General features: G+C 43.6%; 2 protein-coding genes across 2 annotated transcripts in view; both read left to right on the top strand.

The window, feature by feature from the left end:
* si:dkey-165o8.1 overlaps nucleotides 1-14,451 on the top strand; it is an 88,531-nt gene that overhangs the window by 45,505 nt on the left and 28,575 nt on the right. The window lies entirely within an intron of this gene.
* The window catches only part of LOC137491583 (protein NLRC3-like), a 46,734-nt gene that overhangs the window by 28,981 nt on the left and 3,302 nt on the right, over nucleotides 1-14,451 (top strand). The window contains exons 5-10 of the mRNA NM_001445021.1: nucleotides 250-423; nucleotides 554-727; nucleotides 9,175-9,348; nucleotides 9,455-9,628; nucleotides 9,972-10,145; nucleotides 14,188-14,361. Of these exons, the coding sequence (NP_001431950.1) occupies nucleotides 250-423; nucleotides 554-727; nucleotides 9,175-9,348; nucleotides 9,455-9,628; nucleotides 9,972-10,145; nucleotides 14,188-14,361 (1,044 nt within the window). The remainder of the gene's footprint in view (nucleotides 1-249; nucleotides 424-553; nucleotides 728-9,174; nucleotides 9,349-9,454; nucleotides 9,629-9,971; nucleotides 10,146-14,187; nucleotides 14,362-14,451) is intronic.

Here is a 14,451-nt window from a genome sequence, read left to right as displayed (position 1 = left end):
TGGAAAACGGAGAAAGTTTTTAATAATGATAACTAATAATTAATTATCACACAAAACTGTCAATTCATAGAAAAATAATAATTTGATGTTTATTTTACAGCCTTGTATTCTCCCTTAAATTCAGTATTTACAGAGTCCTTATAGTGATTTTACCTTTGCTCAAACTAAAACACAACATTCAAGTGTTTTTGTCTCTGCTCTGGATTAATAGATGAATGCAAAATCATTATTTCTCTTTTCCCCTCACAGCCTTCAGAGCTGTAATCTCACTGCTTATTCTTGTGAGAGTTTGTCTTCAGCTCTACAATCCTCAAACTGTGTGCTGAGAGAGCTGGACCTGAGTAACAATGACCTGCAGGATTCAGGAGTGAAGAAGCTCTCTGATGGACTGAAGAGTCAACACTGTAAACTGGACACACTGAGGTCTGAATTCAAACACCTGACTGACTGACTGACTGACTGATTGATTGATTGATTGATTAAAGTTATTATTTACATGAAGTGAGTGACAAAAAAATACAATCTAAATTTGATTTGTTTTCTTATTTCTCAGATTTGTTACGTGTAAACTCACTGCTGATTCCTGTGAGAGTTTGTCTTCAGCTCTACAATCCTCAAACTGTGTGCTGAGAGAGTTGGACCTGAGTAACAATGACCTGCAGGATTCAGGAGTGAAGCTTCTCTCTGATGGACTGAAGAGTCAACACTGTAAACTGGACACACTGAGGTAAATGATTCTCCACTCTACAATAACTACAAAAATATTTCATAATAGCCCACATTATTTCATATTAGAGCTCTTCATGCTTGAACATGTTAACCCTGGGTGATACTAAACCCCGGATGACAGGAATTATGGTTTATCAGTAATTGTGTTTCACACTGCTCATACTATACCTGTAGTTAACAAATAACCACCCAGAGTATTAATTATCAGATGATTTATTAACTGTACATCCTGCATAAATAAAAGAGCGGCAGAATAAATGCAGGAGCGGCAGAATAAATGCAGGAGCGGCAGAATAAATGCAGGAGCTCCAGAATAAATGCAGGAGCTCCAGAATAAATGCAGGAGCTCCAGAATAAATGCAGGAGCGGCAGAATAAATGCAGGAGCTCCAGAGTAAATGTAGGAGCGCCAGAATAAATGCAGGAGCGCCAGAATAAATGCAGGAGCGCCAGAATAAATGCAGGAGCGGCAGAATAAATGTCGGAGCGCCAGAATAAATGCAGGAGCGCCAGAATAAATGCAGGAGCGCCAGAATAAATGCAGGAGCGCCAGAATAAATGCAGGAGCGCCAGAATAAATGCAGGAGCGCCAGAATAAATGCAGGAGCGGCAGAATAAATGCAGGAGCGCCAGAATAAATGCAGGAGCGCCAGAATAAATGCAGGAGCGCCAGAATAAATGCAGGAGCGGCAGAATAAATGCAGGAGCGGCAGAATAAATGCAGGAGCGGCAGAATAAATGCAGGAGCGCCAGAATAAATGCAGGAGCGGCAGAATAAATGCAGGAGCGCCAGAATAAATGCAGGAGCGCCAGAATAAATGCAGGAGCTCTAGAATAAATGTAGGAGCGGCAGAATAAATGCAGGAGCTCCAGAATAAATGCAGGAGCGCCAGAATAAATGCAGGAGCGCCAGAATAAATGTAGGAGCTCCAGAATAAATGCAGGAGCGCCAGAATAAATGCAGGAGCGCCAGAATAAATGCAGGAGCGCCAGAATTAATGTTGGAGCGCCAGAATAAATGCAGGAGCGCCAGAATAAATGCAGGAGCGCCAGAATTAATGTTGGAGCGCCAGAATAAATGCAGGAGCGCCAGAATAAATGCAGGAGCGCCAGAATAAATGCAGGAGCGCCAGAATAAATGCAGGAGCTCCAGAATAAATGCAGGAGCGCCAGAATAAATGCAGAAGCTCTAGAATAAATGCAGGAGCGCCAGAATAAATGCAGGAGCGCCAGAATTAATGTTGGAGCGCCAGAATAAATGCAGGAGCGCCAGAATAAATGCAGGAGCGCCAGAATAAATGCAGGAGCGCCAGAATAAATGCAGGAGCGCCAGAATAAATGCAGGAGAATAAATGCAGGAGCGCCAGAATAAATGCAGGAGAATAAATGCAGGAGTGCCAGAATAAATGCAGGAGCGCCAGAATAAATGTAGGAGCTCTAGAATAAATGCAGGAGCTCCAGAATAAATGCAGGAGCGCCAGAATAAATGCAGGAGAATAAATGCAGGAGCGCCAGAATAAATGCAGGAGCGCCAGAATAAATGCAGGAGCGCCAGAATAAATGCAGGAGCGCCAGAATAAATGCAGGAGCGCCAGAATAAATGTAGGAGCTCTAGAATAAATGCAGGAGCGCCAGAATAAATGCAGGAGCGCCAGAATAAATGCAGGAGCTCCAGAATAAATGCAGGAGCGCCAGAATAAATGCAGGAGCGCCAGAATAAATGTAGGAGCGCCGGAATAAATGCAGGAGAATAAATGCAGGAACGCCAGAATAAATGCAGGAACGCCAGAATAAATGCAGGAGCGCCAGAATATATGCAGGAGCGCCAGAATAAATGTAGGAGCGCCAGAATAAATGCAGGAGCGCCAGAATAAATGCAGGAGCTCCAGAATAAATGCAGGAGCGCCAGAATAAATGCAGGAGCTCCAGAATAAATGCAGGAGCTCCAGAATAAATGCAGGAGCTCCAGAATAAATGCAGGAGCGCCAGAATAAATGCAGGAGCGCCAGAATAAATGCAGGAGCTCCAGAATAAATGCAGGAGCGCCAGAATAAATGCAGGAGCGCCAGAATAAATGTAGGAGCGCCAGAATAAATGCAGGAGAATAAATGCAGGAGCGCCAGAATAAATGCAGGAGCGCCAGAATAAATGCAGGAGCGGCAGAATAAATGCAGGAGCGCCAGAATAAATGCAGGAGCGCCAGAATAAATGCAGGAGCGCCAGAATTAATGCAGGAGCGCCAGAATTAATGTTGGATCGCCAGAATAAATGCAGGAGCGCCAGAATAAATGCAGGAGCTCCAGAATAAATGCAGGAGCTCCAGAATAAATGCAGGAGCGCCAGAATAAATGCAGGAGCGCCAGAATAAATGCAGGAGCGCCAGAATAAATGCAGGAGCGCCAGAATAAATGCAGGAGCGCCAGAATTAATGTTGGAGCGCCAGAATAAATGCAGGAGCGCCAAAATAAATGCAGGAGCGCCAGAATAAATGCAGGAGCGCCAGAATAAATGCAGGAGCGCCAGAATTAATGTTGGAGCGCCAGAATAAATGCAGGAGCGCCAGAATAAATGCAGGAGCGCCAGAATAAATGCAGGAGCGCCAGAATAAATGCAGGAGCGCCAGAATAAATGTAGGAGCTCTAGAATAAATGCAGGAGCGCCAGAATAAATGCAGGAGCGCCAGAATAAATGCAGGAGCTCCAGAATAAATGCAGGAGCGCCAGAATAAATGCAGGAGCGCCAGAATAAATGCAGGAGCGCCAGAATAAATGCAGGAGCGCCAGAATAAATGCAGGAGCGCCAGAATAAATGTAGGAGCGCCAGAATAAATGCAGGAGCGCCAGAATAAATGTAGGAGCGCCAGAATAAATGCAGGAGAATAAATGTAGGAGCGCCAGAATAAATGCAGGAGCGCCAGAATAAATGCAGGAGCTCCAGAATAAATGCAGGAGCGCCAGAATAAATGCAGGAGCGCCAGAATATATGCAGGAGCGCCAGAATAAATGTAGGAGCGCCAGAATAAATGCAGGAGCGCCAGAATAAATGCAGGAGCTCCAGAATAAATGCAGGAGCGCCAGAATAAATGCAGGAGCTCCAGAGTAAATGTAGAAGCGCCAGAATAAATGCAGGAGCGCCAGAATAAATGCAGGAGCGCCAGAATAAATGCAGGAGCTCCAGAATAAATGCAGGAGCTCCAGAATAAATGCAGGAGCTCCAGAATAAATGCAGGAGCGCCAGAATAAATGTAGGAGCGCCAGAATAAATGCAGAAGCGCCAGAATAAATGCAGGAGCGCCAGAATAAATGCAGGAGAATAAATGCAGGAGCGCCAGAATAAATGCAGGAGCGCCAGAATAAATGCAGGAGCGCCAGAATAAATGCAGGAGCTCCAGAATAAATGCAGGAGCGCCAGAATAAATGCAGGAGCGCCAGAATAAATGCAGGAGCGCCAGAATAAATGCAGGAGCGCCAGAATAAATGCAGGAGCGCCAGAATAAATGTAGGAGCGCCAGAATAAATGCAGGAGCGCCAGAATAAATGCAGGAGCGGCAGAATAAATGCAGGAGCGCCAGAATAAATGCAGGAGCGCCAGAATAAATGTAGGAGCTCCAGAATAAATGCAGGAGCTCCAGAATAAATGCAGGAGCGCCAGCGTAAATGCAGGAGCGCCAGAATAAATGTAGGAGCTCCAGAATAAATGCAGGAGCTCCAGAATATATGCAGGAGCGCCAGAATAAATGTAGGAGCGCCAGAATAAATGCAGGAGCGCCAGAATAAATGCAGGAGCTCCAGAATAAATGCAGGAGCGCCAGAATAAATGCAGGAGCGCCAGAATAAATGCAGGAGAATAAATGCAGGAGCGCCAGAATAAATGCAGGAGCGCCAGAATAAATGCAGGAGCGGCAGAATAAATGCAGGAGCGCCAGAATAAATGCAGGAGCGCCAGAATAAATGCAGGAGCGCCAGAATTAATGCAGGAGCGCCAGAATTAATGTTGGATCGCCAGAATAAATGCAGGAGCGCCAGAATAAATGCAGGAGCTCCAGAATAAATGCAGGAGCTCCAGAATAAATGCAGGAGCGCCAGAATAAATGCAGGAGCGCCAGAATAAATGCAGGAGCGCCAGAATAAATGCAGGAGCGCCAGAATTAATGTTGGAGCGCCAGAATAAATGCAGGAGCGCCAGAATAAATGCAGGAGCGCCAAAATAAATGCAGGAGCGCCAGAATAAATGCAGGAGCGCCAGAATAAATGCAGGAGCGCCAGAATTAATGTTGGAGCGCCAGAATAAATGCAGGAGCGCCAGAATAAATGCAGGAGCGCCAGAATAAATGCAGGAGCGCCAGAATAAATGCAGGAGCGCCAGAATAAATGTAGGAGCTCTAGAATAAATGCAGGAGCGCCAGAATAAATGCAGGAGCGCCAGAATAAATGCAGGAGCTCCAGAATAAATGCAGGAGCGCCAGAATAAATGCAGGAGCGCCAGAATAAATGCAGGAGCGCCAGAATAAATGCAGGAGCGCCAGAATAAATGCAGGAGCGCCAGAATAAATGCAGGAGCGCCAGAATAAATGTAGGAGCGCCAGAATAAATGCAGGAGCGCCAGAATAAATGTAGGAGCGCCAGAATAAATGCAGGAGAATAAATGTAGGAGCGCCAGAATAAATGCAGGAGAATAAATGCAGGAACGCCAGAATAAATGCAGGAGCGCCAGAATAAATGCAGGAGCTCCAGAATAAATGCAGGAGCGCCAGAATAAATGCAGGAGCGCCAGAATATATGCAGGAGCGCCAGAATAAATGTAGGAGCGCCAGAATAAATGCAGGAGCGCCAGAATAAATGCAGGAGCTCCAGAATAAATGCAGGAGCGCCAGAATAAATGCAGGAGCGGCAGAATAAATGCAGGAGCTCCAGAGTAAATGTAGAAGCGCCAGAATAAATGCAGGAGCGCCAGAATAAATGCAGGAGCGCCAGAATAAATGCAGGAGCTCCAGAATAAATGCAGGAGCTCCAGAATAAATGCAGGAGCTCCAGAATAAATGCAGGAGCGCCAGAATAAATGTAGGAGCGCCAGAATAAATGCAGAAGCGCCAGAATAAATGTAGGAGCGCCAGAATAAATGCAGAAGCGCCAGAATAAATGCAGGAGCACCAGAATAAATGCAGGAGAATAAATGCAGGAGCGCCAGAATAAATGCAGGAGCGCCAGAATAAATGCAGGAGCGCCAGAATAAATGCAGGAGCTCCAGAATAAATGCAGGAGCGCCAGAATAAATGCAGGAGCGCCAGAATAAATGCAGGAGCTCCAGAGTAAATGTAGAAGCGCCAGAATAAATGCAGGAGCGCCAGAATAAATGCAGGAGCGGCAGAATAAATGCAGGAGCGCCAGAATAAATGCAGGAGCGCCAGAATAAATGTAGGAGCTCCAGAATAAATGCAGGAGCTCCAGAATAAATGCAGGAGCGCCAGCGTAAATGCAGGAGCGCCAGAATAAATGTAGGAGCTCCAGAATAAATGCAGGAGCTCCAGAATAAATGCAGGAGCGCCAGAATAAATGCAGGAGCGCCAGAATAAATGCAGGAGCGCCAGAATAAATGTAGGAGCGCCAGAATAAATGCAGGAGTGCCAGAATAAATGCAGGAGAATAAATGCAGGAGCGCCAGAATAAATGCAGGAGCTCCAGAATAAATGCAGGAGCGCCAGAATAAATGCAGGAGCGCCAGAATAAATGTAGGAGCGCCAGAATAAATGTAGGAGCGCCAGAATAAATGCAGGAGAATAAATGCAGGAGCGCCAGAATAAATGCAGGAGCGCCAGAATAAATGCAGGAGCTCCAGAGTAAATGTAGAAGCGCCAGAATAAATGCAGGAGCTCCAGATTAAATGCGGGAGCGCCAGAATAAATGCAGGAGCGCCAGAATAAATGTAGGAGCACCAGAATAAATGCAGGAGCGCCAGAATAAATGTAGGAGCTCTAGAATAAATGCAGGAGATCCAGAATAAATGTAGGAGCGTCAGAATAAATGCAGGAGCGCCAGAATAAATGCAGGAGCGCCAGAATAAATGCAGGAGCTCCAGAATAAATGCAGGAGCGCCAGAATAAATGCAGGAGCGCCAGAATAAATGCAGGAGCGCCAGAATAAATGCAGGAGCGCCAGAATAAATGCAGGAGCTCCAGAATAAATGCAGGAGCGCCAGAATAAATGCAGGAGCTCCAGAATAAATGCAGGAGCGTCAGAATAAATGCAGGAGCATATTTCTCGTGCTGTCCGGGGGGAGGGCTCTGAGCTCGAGGAGACACCCCAACTCGAGATATTCCCCTTATCAGGAAACAAAGAAGAGTTGGGATTCGAGCGAAGTATCTAGCCCGGCCCCAGAACGCTCCCACTGGGAATGCAATGCAAGAGGTGAGGTGACGGGGTGGTAAACAAATGCTAAAGTCGTGAGATGCTGCAGGTAAGACAGCTTTGGTATATATATGGGTTGTTCAAGAACTGATTCGATGATGGGATAATTGTCAATGACGTATTCGATACTGAAACTTCTGCGCATGCTCCTCCCGAAATTTGTTTACAAAACATCACTTCATGAGTTCGCACTTGCATTCGTTTAAGTATAAAGCATATTTGGCGTGCTGTCCGGGGGGAGGGCTCTGAGCTCGAGGAGACACCCCAACTCGAGTTGTTCCCCTTATTAGGCAACAAAGAGGAGTTGGGATTCGAGCGAAGTATCTAGCCCGGCCCCAGAACGCTCCCCAAAAATAGCTATTGGTTACAGGACAGCAGCCAGACAATGTGCAAGCCCCCCAAAATTTGCTGGTCTAAAAAATTTGGAGGGGTGCTGTTGAGTTATAAGGTATGTGTTTCGGGAGGAAGCAGTTGCTGTGTTGATAGTGGTGCATAATGAATGTCTCCAGCAAGAGTGTCTGCTCCCACGGGAGACGGGCGTCCCGTAGGAGCGGTCACTGCGTTAGCAATGGTGCATAAGAAGATGTGCATCTCCCATAGGAGTGGTCACTGCACTAGCAGTAGTGTGTAATCAAGTGTGTGTCTCCCGTGGGAGCAGTCACTGCGCTGTCAGTGGTGCAAAATTGTAAGGTGTACGTCTCCCGTAGAAGCGGTTACTGCGCTTGCAGTTGTGCATAATTATAAGCTGTACATCTCCTGTAGGAGCGGTCGCTGCGCTTGCAGTGGTGCATAATATCAATGTATGCGTCCCCCTTAGGAGCAGTCACTGCGTTAGCAATGGTGCATAATAAGATGTGCATCTCCCGTAGGAGTGGTCACTGCACTAGCAGCAGTGTGTAATCAAGTGTGTGTCTCCCGTAGGAGCGGTTACTGTGCTTGCAGTGGTGCATAATAATAAGGTGTATGTCTCCCGTGGGAGAAGTCATTGCGCTTGCAGTGGTGCTGTTATGGTTATTTAAGATGGAAAGGCTAGGGTTAACGCAACATTTAAAAAGGATGACCCTTTTATGAATGGTGGTGGCAATTGAACAGACAAACAACCAAATTATGCCAAAATGTTTATAATTTAAAACATATTTATTTTACAAAGTGGATAACTGATAAACAAAGTTAATACGAGATAAAGAAAACAAGAATAAATAAATGGTTGTAATAAAGGGGAGGAGGAACAAAAGTGGCGCCAAAGAGAAGAAAATAATATAACAAAACACAACTCTAACTAGAACCCACAATCTCTATACTATCTAATAAAAGAAAGAGAAAGAAAAGTCTTCAGCGTTTTCACGGCCTATCTAAACTACACTTCTAAACACAAACGTAAACAAAACGTACAATTAGTGGCGCACACTTCTAAACTAGTGTGTATAATACATTGGTATCTCCTACATATAGCAACATGTAGGTCACGTAACATCTACCCTGTTCCTCGAATCCCACTGATGTCGTATATCTGGTAATCAGAGAGAAAACACAATTAGAACACTTTTAAAGATCGATTTCAGCACAAATGATTATAACACACATAACACAAGAAACTGTCACATAATCCAGCTATCCAGCAAAACACACAGTCAACCAACATAGCAAACACACAACAGTGAGCAAGCAAAAAGCAAAAATCAAGCTAGCTTTCAACTGCACCCGCTTCCTTTTAAAGTGGGGAAGTCTGCTTGTGATTGGACAATGATGACATCATCGCAAACGGTAATGATGACTGGCATCTAGCTTGGCCAATAGGTAGATGAGCTGGGCGGACCTAAAGAAAATGATAGGTAGAGAAGGAGCAAGAGAGAAAAAAAAATACAAACAAACACAGGCACAGATACTGAGCCGTAACAATAGACATAAATACTATTTAAAGCTAAAATCAGCAGATGTGCTCACTAATTAGTGAAGTTAAACCAATTACTACAGTCAGATGTGCTTCAGACTATTAAACACACCAGATTAACAAATACATATTGTGTTTATCCTCTACACAGGCTACAGTTCTGTAATCTCACTGTTGAGTGCTGTGAGAGTTTGTCTTCAGCTCTACAATCCTCAAACTGTGTGCTGAGAGAGCTGGACCTGAGTAACAATGACCTGCAGGATTCAGGAGTGAAGAAGCTCTCTGATGGACTGAAGAGTCAACACTGTAAACTGGACACACTGAGGTCTGAGTTTAAGTATCTGACTGATTGATTGATTGATTTTTTTGCTTTGTTACATCAGTCTGATCACATTAACTGTGTGTTTTTAGTAATGTGTGCTCTTTCTCAGATTGATGACGTGTAAACTCACTGCCGATTCTTGTGAGAGTTTGTCTTCAGCTGTACAATCCTCAAACTGTGTGCTGAGAGAGCTGGACCTGAGTAACAATGACCTGCAGGATTCAGGAGTGAAGAAGCTCTCTGATGGACTGAAGACTGTGAACTGTAAACTGGAGAAACTGAGGTCTGAGTTTAAACACCTGCTTGATTTTTTTTTCTCTTCTTCATTCTTTTATATCACATTTTACCTGTTTTTATGTTTTGTTTTGTTTTTACGCATTTTTATTATTTGTTTTTATTTTTATTTTACTTGTTTCTTTTATTCTCGTTTATGTAAAGCACTTTGAATTGCCACTGTGTATGAAATGTGCTATATAAATAAACTTGCCTTGCCTTGATTGATTGATTGATTGATTGATTGATTGATTGATTGATTGATTAATTTATTGATTGACTGATTTTTTGTTTTGTTTTGCCTGTTCACATTAACAGTGTGTTTTTTAGTAATGTGTGTTCTTCTTTCTCAGATTGGTCATGTGTAAACTCACTGTTCAGTGCTGTGAGAGTTTGTCTTCAGCTCTACAATCCTCAAACTGTGTGCTGAGAGAGCTGGACCTGAGTAACAATGACCTGCAGGATTCAGGAGTGAAGCTTCTCTCTGATGGACTGAAGAGTCGACACTGTAAACTGGACACACTGAGGTAAATGATTCTCCACTCTACAGATACAGTTTCATATTGGGTTACCTGATGTGGAGCTCCATTCAGTGGATTGACAGAAGAAAAAACAAAACATTTACAGGGTTGTGATTTTAATCATAGCTTTAATAATGTATGTTTATCTATAAATATATTTAAAAGCTTTACTTAGTCTATTATGAAATGTTGCACTTTCAGAGCTTCTCTTTTTCCAATATACCCAAATGTGACTTAAAGTTAAAGGAATCCGTTTATTTTAATGATCTTTATAATGAATTACCTCTGAATTATTTATTCATATTTTATATTTTTATATTTATATCTGTTGTGTCCTGGTGAAGTTTAGACATGCTCTGCTGTTTGTTCAGTTTGCAGTTTCTTCTAAACATATAAAAGTCTCACGACACTCTTAATATTATCTAAACCAGTGGTCCACAACCTTTTTCTAACTGCGGACCGGTCAACGTGAATCCACTGTGTACTCATATGGAACTTTATTAGCACATTGCTCCAACATTACAATGCTATTATAACATTAGGAAGTAATAACTTTATTAACACATTGCTCCAACAATATAACATATTATAACATCAGTACCGCTAAATCAATGGGAGCCCTGAGCTTGTTTCTTTGCAACGAGATGGTCCATAGAAGGAAGATTGCTGGAAAGAGCGCGTGCACGTCTAGAACGTGCTGACGTGAGACGTCTGCTTTAGCCAATCAGAACAGTCAGACGCATTCACGTCCGCGCGGTTTATGAGAATAAAAGCCTTTGAATATTTTTCCAGACACATTTAGCTGCTAGAAATTAGTCACATAACGTTTATATGTTCACTTTAATGCCAACCGTATAAATAATTATCGATAAGATGCTTATGATAAGCCGCTGTTTGTTTACCTTCAAGCTTTGCATGTGCCTGTGAAACAGCCTGTGGGCGCAGCACACACACATACAGTATCATGTACATCTCGACATGCGAAAGTGTTTCTCAAACTCCTTTAACAGTGAAGACTGGTGATCGTGCAGCAGCTTGGTGAGTGAGGGCGCAGGCTCAGTCTCACACAAAATCCACGCTAATGTTTAAAAACACGTCCGATATGCCTCTGTTCACGCGCCGTCCCCACAAATCCAGTTTAAATGCAGCTTCTTTATCTGCCAACTTAAAGATAATTCATTCTTGTTCAGCCCGGTACTGATTGATCCACGCACCAGCACCCGCCTGGGGGTTGAAGACCACTGATCTAAACCACTACAATAATATGAAGACACACTATAAGCATGTATTCAGCAGTTTACTGTAAGAGACCTGGTGAACTGATGTATTTACTACACATGCATCTGAAAATAACCCTGATTACTCATTCACATGAAGCAATATATTGACTGAAGATCTTCTGTCAGAGAGGCTGTGTGTGAAGGAGAGTCAGCGCTCATGATTATTGATCAGGTGTTTCTCAGCTGACAGAATAAAAGTCCCCTAATGCTCCATCAGTGTGAATGTGACTGTCAGGCTGGTGAAAGAGACATTAAGAGAGCGGGTTTGTGTTTGTTTTAGTTTATTTACATCATCGTCCACAATATAATATACAAATGAAGATCAGGTCATGTTCTGTTGCTCTTCATACAGTAAAGTTTGATCTACAAGCTGAAGTTGGTGACTGTCAGGGCTGTAGTACTCGAGTCCAGACTCAAGACGTTTCTTTCTATAGTCTAGGACTCGCTAATATTCAGACATGAACTTGGTCCAGCAATAGCCATTGGTTGAGTGTGTTTGTCTGGAAAACAGGTAATATCACTGTTAAATCCACTGTGAGTCTAGAATGGGCACTGACAACTCTCGTGTGATTCGCTTCCCTGCTGAAAAATCCAGTTTGAACCAGCCTAGGCTGGTTGGCTGTTTTTAGCTGTTTGACCAGGCTGGTTTTAGAGGGGTTTTGGCCATTTCCAGGCTGGTTTAAGCTGGACATAGCTGGTTTTGGCTGGGCTCCCGGCCTGCCTAGGCTGGTTAAGCTAGTTTTAGCTGGATTTAGCTGGTCATTTTCCTGCCTGACCAGCTAAGACCAGGCTGGAAATGGCTGGAAACCAATCTGGAAATGGCCAAAAACCCTCTAAAACCAGCCTGGTCAAACAGCTAAGACCAGCCAAGGCTGGTTCAAGCTGGATTTTTCAGTAGGGTTGTCTGTCAATATGAGTGCCCTGGTCACTCAGACACATGTGGGACACCGCTCTGTTTCTTAAGACTCCTGGCGGCTAAAGCTAAACTAATAGAGCTGATGTTTAGCTGAGAGCTAGCTAACGTTAACTGCTAGCATGTCCCACCCTAAACATAAGAGTTAGCATTCGCACTGGTTAGAAAGCAGTGAAGGTGATATAATATAATGTATGTCTGATATCTGCACATTTAGGGAGCATCTTTAAAGTCTGGACACCTGATTAGGGCTGGGCGATGTGGATTTGAGTAGATCAGGTTAGATTAGATTAGATAATCCACATTATTGAGGGAAGATAATCTAGTGAAGTGATCAAGTAAATGTCGGCCCAGTCTGTAAGTGTAGATGGTCTAGTAATAACACGACACTTCCCTTTAGATTGTAGATGAATGCATATGCTAAAGCTTTATTTCATGTGTCAGTCGCTCCATCTCACCCACAGGAACAGGCTGACAGACATCTAGAATGACTTTAACACACAAATAAAGCAAACAAAGCTCCAGACATGTGAAGGAGAGATCGGGCCTTTTGCTCATGAGTATAATCTGAGGTTTAGACCCCCTCACACGCTTTGGAGAGGAATGTGTGAGTGAAAGAGAAAGCGGATGGCCAATCATGAGCTGCGGCCTCAACACATTACACACATATTAGTCTGAGCACTGGCTAGACAGTATCTATAGGCTGTATCATATTTGCTTGTCCACAGTTTTAGTAGTTAATAAATGCGTCTTGATGATGCTGTGATGTAGGGATGGACGAGAGTGTGAAGCTGCATTGAGTTTGTGCTGGCCATCCTCCAAGATAAGCAGCTCAGCATCTGTCTGTTGCTCTGTCCCGCCTGGGTGTTTTGGTCATTCAGAGGAGTTCACCAGCGCTTCTGTCTTCTCCAGTTATTCCTCTTCAGAGATCGTGTGTGTGTGTGTGTGTGTGTGTGTGTGTGTGCATGTGTGTGTGGACATGTTTCATGACAGATGTGAGGGGAGAGACGAGATTATCAGACATCAGGATATCTTTAAAGGCGATTATTAATAAATATTGTCTGACATCTCTGTGTAGCAGCCCTTCAGCTTTCAATAAATAGGCAGAGAGTTTTGACGGGTGCATTTAAAATGGTTTATTTGGATGCAATAAAGTTCATCACATAAATCATCATTTTCTCAGTTCTTTGTTGTAAACACCGAAGCATCAAAAGACCAAAAGCACCGTAAAACTAGAGAAAACAAACGAACAGCATAGAAAAATAAACAACAAACATTTACAAAACATCTAACATTTTCCAAATAAATCAAACAATAAACAAAACATCCCTCGCTCTGCTTGCCGAAGGGACACTAAAAGCTCAAGACATTCTTCCGAGCTGTACCTGTTAGCTCGTGAACAAACGTGAATTGCTCTTACTCTGCTTTGTCTCACTTAAATCCTATTAGTCTAGAGCGCCCTCCTGTGGTGACTCCAATTAGGGCAAGCAAAGTGAGTGCATTAAATCATGGGCAGTTACACCCAGCCCTACACCTGATTACACATCTCAGACCTCTGTAACATTTGAGTAAATGTCTTACAGTCATCCAACCAGCTGTAATCCTGCATCTAGGTGTCGATCATCTACAAATCACACTTATAATGTTTTAAAATCAACTATAAAACCATGTTAAGATGCTACATTATTTGTGTGTGTGTGCTGATGCGAGGGCTGGATCAATAAGGAGAGCTGATCAGGATGTGTGTGTTCATCACTGCTGTTGACATGAGCAGAAACAGCAGTCAGCATCTTCACAACACAAAGAGATGTGTGATTGTCCAACTGTGTGATGTGGACTATTGCTGTGTTTGTAGATTGTCTGGCTGTATGGTGACAGAGGAAGGCTGTGGTTTTCTGTCTTCAGCTCTGACTTCAAACCCCTCACACCTGAGAGAGCTGGATCTGAGCTACAATCATCCAGGAGATTCAGGAGTCAAGCTGCTCTCTGAACAACTGGAGGATCCAAACTACACACTGGACAAACTCAAGTATGTGGAGCAGCACTGCCTTTTTTATTGTGAATACAGATACTTTGATACTTCACTGCTCTTCTAGTGTCCAGATATGAATCAAAGCTG

Source organism: Danio rerio, chromosome 4 (assembly GCF_052040795.2).
Source record: "Danio rerio strain M-AB ecotype USA chromosome 4, GRCz13ab, whole genome shotgun sequence".
NCBI classification, from domain to species: Eukaryota; Metazoa; Chordata; class Actinopteri; order Cypriniformes; family Danionidae; genus Danio; species Danio rerio.
The sequence above is the reverse complement of the archived record's forward strand: the minus strand, read 5'-3'. Positions and strand labels throughout refer to the sequence as shown.